The sequence below is a fragment of the Quercus suber genome, unplaced genomic scaffold, assembly GCF_002906115.3.
Source record: "Quercus suber isolate HL8 unplaced genomic scaffold, Cork oak 2.0 scaffold_141, whole genome shotgun sequence".
NCBI classification, from domain to species: Eukaryota; Viridiplantae; Streptophyta; class Magnoliopsida; order Fagales; family Fagaceae; genus Quercus; species Quercus suber.
This window is the reverse complement of record NW_027069602.1, coordinates 1,031,007-1,037,660: the sequence shown is the minus strand read 5'-3', so window position 1 is coordinate 1,037,660 and position 6,654 is coordinate 1,031,007. Positions and strand designations below refer to the sequence as shown.

Genomic DNA, 6,654 nt, shown 5'->3' with positions numbered 1-6,654 from the left:
GCCATTTCCAGGGAATGATCTACCCAGTCCTCTACCATGACGGTAGCTTGGACGACTTGCATAAAGAAAACAANTTTTTTTTTTCAATGCTTCTTTAATATATGTTATGAATTATAATTATGAGTATTTTTTAGTATTTTTTTTTAATTGGAAAGTAGGATCTTACGATCCTTATGCCAATCCTACGATCTAATTTCCGAACCCTCTCATCAATACCATGTAGGATCTTGATCCTGATAACTACAGAAGTAAGAATAAAAATGAATAAAAAATAAATACAAACTTGCTACAATAGTTGCTGTGGGTACTTGAGGATCGAGGAAGGATCTAAAAGGTTGTAATATTAGCTCGAGGACCGAGGAGAAAGTTGAGGGGCCACAATAATGACGTGAGAACACTATAAGTCACGGGCCCATGGGAAGGAACCGCCCGAGGAGGGGAGGTTAGGATCTGAAGAGAGTGGATGACAGTGGGCAATAGGGAAGTTGCAAGCCTGGTTTAGCCTGTTGCATCCGCATTAATTAGGGCCAACAGTTTTATCAGCTACATTAATGAAGAAATGACCTGAGCAGTATAGACCATAGCTTTGTAGGTTCCTGCCACCATCTTCTCAAATGTGAAAGGTAAGAAGTGTTTGAAAAAAGGAGGAGGGAATTAGATAGAGATGGACGGCATAGATGTGATGGAAGGGGGCTATATAAGGGAAGGAGGGGGGGGGGGGGGAGAGACAAAGAAAAGGAGAAGAGGGTGATTCTCCATTGAAATGCTACTTCCTCGGAGTCTTTGTGTAAAACTTGATGCTTACTCATTTTTAGAACATAAGTCTGATTCTTGAACTTTAGTGTCTTCAATAGAATTCCTTGTGTTATCCTTTCCCATCTCTTATAAATTTCATTAATTTGGGCCAAGTTGAGGGATAACATCTACTCACTATTCTAAGTGGGCTTGGGCCCTAACTCTTTTCTTTTGGTCTTTATAATTGGTGTTTTTTGTGAGAAACAGCAAATGCTTGAGGATCTATCCTGAACATTGATGGCTAACAAAGGCCAAGGCGAGAAGGAGTCAGTTGGTTCCCACAGGAGAACCATTTCGTTAACTTGGAGCGTAGGAGAGACAGCAACATACCCCAAGTATTGTAGTGGGTCTCATCGCACTAAACGTACTAAACGGAATTGTCCCAAGTCTAGGGATTAAGCCTCATCTGAACAGGAGACGATAGTGTTGCAATGGGAGGTTGATTGTTTGCGTAAAAAGTTAAGGCGTAGGAAGCGTGATAGGAGGAGCCCATCTTCCCCATCAAGTAAGAGCTTAAGGGAAAGCCATGACCGATCATATTGGCATAGGTCTAGAACTCCACCTAGCGAAACCTACTCAAGCTCCTCACGTTGGGACAAGCTAGAGAAAAGCAACAACAAACGTGAAAGAAGGCCCCTCATCACACCAAGGGAAATGACGCCATGATTTTTTTTTTTTTTTTTTTTTTTTTGCTTAGCTAAACAAATGGGGTTTACTATTGAAGATTGTAAAGAATTGGATATGACCATAGTTTGTGGAATGACTACCCCAATGCCCGAAGAATGGGTAGACTCAAATGTTGCACCATTAACATTAAGTTTATGCCAAGGAACTTTCGGAGGTGACCACTGAGCATCTTCGTTGAACTCCCCTGAATGTGTCTTGAGGTTAACCATCTGAAATTCATCTAGAAGAAAACGAGCTTGCTGAAAAATTGCCAAACCCTGCTGCCTTGTCTTTCCCAACCGAACCTCATTCCTGTTGAACCACATGCACCATGCCACCATGGCCACCAACTCCAGCAACTCTTGTCCCACCCGAACCCCAAATATCAGATGCCAAATAAATTCCACAAACTCTGGGAAAGCCAATACAAGTCAAAATTTTGATTCTTATGTCATAATATAACAACCATACACACAGTCACCTAATTATTTGGCTTTACTTTTTGCCTATTTTTAAAGTGATTTGTTGTAATCCGGTGAAAAATACGTGTGCGATGTGAATTGGTAGTCTGATGGTTATTATCGGTGGTTAAGGACTTGAGATTGATGATTTATGGTGATCGTATCACGGTCAGGTTGTGGCTTTTGGGTTGATAGTGACGAGATGGTGGAGGAAGAGAGTGGTGGTTTTTGTTTGGGTAGGAATAAAAATATGACTAGAAAAGTGATGCGTGATAGTTTTTTAATTTGTTTATTTTGTTTTTTTTGAAAGGTAGTTTTTGATTTGGAGTGTGAGAGAAAAAAATATTGAGATTTTATTTTTATGTTTACTGTTGTGTTTAGTTACTACGAAAGTGAGAAAAAGTGAAAATAAAATCTTCATATTTTTTCATTTTATTTATTTGAAATTTTTTTCCTAATGTTGATGTGGCATGTTTTAATATTAATTATTTTTTAATATTATTTTATTATGCACTTAGGTTTCAAGTAAGCCAACTATGCAATCCGTTTGCAACAATTAAAATTCAAATTAGTTTTTTATTATTGTCTAATTTTGTGCCATATATCCATTTTAGTTTTCTTAAATTTAGTACTAAGTGACATATTTATAATACTTAGAGCAAAAGTCAAGATGACCATCACACTCACTTGAGCATTAAAATTCAGAATTCTAAAAAATATCTATTTAACACTCTAAAATGCTATTTTATCTATTTTATCAACTCATTTAACAATATTCAATATTCCATTTCTTATTTTTACATAGACCATAATGTAATAATATAAAATGAGAGAGAGAGAGATCTCGATTTGGATCTTACGATCCTAAGATTAGATATCCCTAAACCGTCCTAGATCTCATTAGGATCTCTACTAAATTCAAATTTGTGTGGGATCCCAATCTGAATCTTAGGATTTTATAGAATCTTGATCTCATAGTGATACTAAAGATCCTGTGATATAAAGGAAAATTAAAAAAATAAAATAAAATAATTGGCACTCCAAATGTCCCAAGTTGATAAAAACAATGTAATAAACAAATTATGCTAGCAACCTTAGCCCAAATTGATAATATATATATATATATATATATGGAAAAAAAAAAAAAACCTTAAAGCTCACGTAGTAATAAGTCGTCATCTTAACGACTTAACCTAAACATAAAACAAAAGAGAAGTGAAGAGACTAGCAAGACCACTAGAGAGTTGAAAGCAAGTGCAAGAAGCTAAGGAATCTGACAGCAAGTCCACTGTGAGGGAGACCATCATCAACAATAGTTTTTTTTTTTTGTTTAAAATAGTAATTGCGTTGTTAGTTGCTTTCTCATGATATATATTGGCTGTCAATTGCTTACATTTTATTGTGATCAATAAAATTAGAATTGATATAATTAATTTGGCACTACTTTTTATTAGTAATTTCACTTATTTGTGTCAAAAATTACTTATTTTTTTCAATGCTTCTTTAATATATGTTATCAATTATAATTATGAGTATTTTTTAGTATTTTTTTAATTGGAAATTAGGATCTTACGATCGTCATGCCAATCCTATGATTTGATTCCCGAACCTTCTCATCAATACCGTGTAGGATCTTGATCCTGATAACTACAGAAGTAAGAATAAAAATGAATAAAAAATAAATACAAACTTGCTACAATAGTTGCTATAAATACAAACTTACTGTTCACATTTGCTAAAAAGATACTTTATTTATTTTATTTACTTATTTAACAATAGTCAACATCCAATTTCTTATTTTTACATAGAATATAATGAAATAATATAAAAAATGAGAGAGAGAGAGAGAGAGAGAGAGAGTAAAAATGAATGAAAACCTACTACAATAATTGCTATAAATACAAAATTACTATTCGTATTTGCTAAAATATTTTAGCAATACACACCTAGGTAAAGCTCAATTTGAGCGCGTGTTTTGCTAAAATAACTATTTGGGGATTTTACACCCCCAATTCTAATGCTATTGTGTACTAGTTCAATATTTTCATGTGTATAATATGTTATAACATATAAAAGTTTTAATGTAAAATTAGAATATATTACAACATTTGAAAGTTTTAATGTAAAATTGGAAGTAACTTTAAATTTTTTTTTTTTTTGATTCCTAAATTTTGGTATTTCTTATATGTGGAGCAAGGAATACTAAAAATTTTACAAGATAACCTTTATAAACGAAACTATCAGAAATTAAAAATAAATAAAATAAAAAGTGATTCATACCTACATTTATTATGTTATAAAAATTAGACATTCACATTTATTGTTATAGTAGTTTATAGAGATTATATTGAATTTTGTAATAATTTTCTTAGGGCAAAGTTTACTACAAATTATGAAAATCTAACTGTTGGATTGCATGTTCTTTACACTCTTAATACATATGTCAAATTTTGTGACAATTGGATATTATTTACTATATGATCTATAAAATTATATTTTATGCATAATTTTAAACTACAAAAACTTGCAATTCAAACAATTTATTGATGACATAGCTATTGATTTTTAATTTTCTAAAAATTTTGCAAGTATGAAGTATATAAAAAGCAAATGTAATCAAATGATGGATTTGTCAAAATTCACATCCAATAAAAAGATATTAAGTAAGGTTATAGCATTAGGCTACAACCAATTTTGTAACTAAATTTTATAATTTTTCTCACTCCTTGTATAGAAACGAGCCAACTAAGAGGAAGTAAAATAACTTTGAGCTAAATTACGTGTTGGCTATTAGATAACTATTTCGTTAATGATGCAACATGAGATCAATGATCTAAGCAGGAACTCAAGGTTGAAATCACTATTTACTCCATATGTCATTAATTAAACTACATGTAGTTTCAGTATTATGTATTGTTAAACTTCAAGTAGCTTAGTGTATGGTCTTATATATTTATTGAAAAATACTATGATTACATAAAGTGAGTAGTTATGACAAAAGTTATATAATTTTATGTATTCCTAATATTGCTCTTATTGATTAGTTATAGCTTGTGTTTGAGACACATGTCAACGTCATTAGTTAATTAGTAGTGCCTTGCTGCAGTGGGATTTCGGTTATTACAAGGAGTTGGTTAAGTTGTTAGTTCTCTATTTGTTTCGAAGTAAATGTTTTCTAGAAAATAAATCATTTTTCACGTTTTGTTTGTCTCGATGGAAAACCTTATGTGGAGATAGCTTTTCATATTTTCTCGTGCTTTGTAGCATAAAAACATATGTCAAAGGAAAACTATCGCTTAACTTATTTTATTTAAAAATTGACATATAAGATAGTTGTTTTCTAATAAAGTTTTGTGGGAATGACTTTAATTCACGCAAAGCAAAATAAGGAAAATAGCTATATTTTATATGAAACTAAATAAAAAAAAGTTAAAAGCTAGTTTTACAATTCATTTGAAGGTCATTGCCAAATATAAAAAAATGAAATAGTTTTGTAGAAACTGCATTTTGGAAAATAATTATTTCGTTGAAACAAGCTGAACACGAGGGAATGTTGACCCATGATTTTTTATTTCATTGTCTCATATAAATAAACAGTGTATAAATTATTTCATTCTAACTAGAATTTAGGATCAATATCGTTGACCCATTATTTCCTTTTTTATTATTCTATTTACTACTTTTAGAGAATGTTGTTGCTCACGTACAGGGAAGCATGTAGTCAGTGATTGGTTTGAACCTAACTCAAAACTCAGCTGTCATTTCATTTTTTATTTTGGATCATTCAGCTTTCATTTCTTATATCTTATTACTCAAACTCATCTATTCTCATGTCACAATTAATGGTAACAAGAAGCACAATTCCCACATATATATGCCCAGCAGAAACTCAATGGCTTAGCTCAAACAAGAATCACAATATCCACATATTTTTCAGTAAAGTGAATTAGATAGCAAAAAGGAAATTGAGAGAGAAAGAGAGCACAAAAAATCTAAAGCCTGGATTTGTCTTGTACCCAGATTCACGATCAAAATTTTCATGCACCTAGAAATTTATTTGAAAACCCAAAATTCTTCTACATCATCTACCACTAATTATTAAACAATCAAATCAGTATAATCCTAACAAATGTCGTCAGGTATAGATCCCTACGACCACCTTTGCATTTTTCTGAACCCTGATGGCACTCTCACTAGATTTTTGACGCTCCCAAAGAAAAAAGCAAACCCTATTGCCACTAATGGTGAGCCTGTGGTCTCCAAGGACCACACTCTCAATGCTGAAAAGAAAACCCACGTCCGAATCTACATGCCGACCATCAAATTGCCTCTCAATAATGACACAAGGATTCCGATCATAATTTTCTACCCCTTTTCGAATTGGTACTTTCCTATGTGGGACACTGAAACCAACGAAAGGATAACCTCAGAGCTCGCATGCCAGGTTCCTGCTATTGTTGTCTCCGTTCACTACCGCCTTGCACCAGAAAATAGGTTGCCGGCGCAATACCATGATGGCGTGGACGCAATACTTTGGGTGAGGGAACAGGCATTGAATCCAAACGGTGAGCAATGGATTAAAGATTACGGAGATATTTCAAGGTGTTACCTGTATGGACATGGTAGTGGTGGGAACATAGCATTTTTCTCTGCGTTAGAAGCAACGAGAATGGAGTTGGAGCCATTGAAGATTGTTGGGAATATAATGAACCAACCCCTGTTTTGGAAGTAA

General features: G+C 33.0%; 1 protein-coding gene across 1 annotated transcript; it reads left to right on the top strand.

Moving 5' to 3' along the window:
• Window positions 1–5,778: 5,778 nt before the first annotated feature.
• LOC112039805 (probable carboxylesterase 9) lies at window positions 5,779–6,654 on the top strand. The gene has a single exon (XM_065776747.1). It carries the CDS (start codon window positions 6,052–6,054, stop codon window positions 6,652–6,654), a length of 603 nt encoding a protein of 200 aa, XP_065632819.1. The 5' UTR covers window positions 5,779–6,051.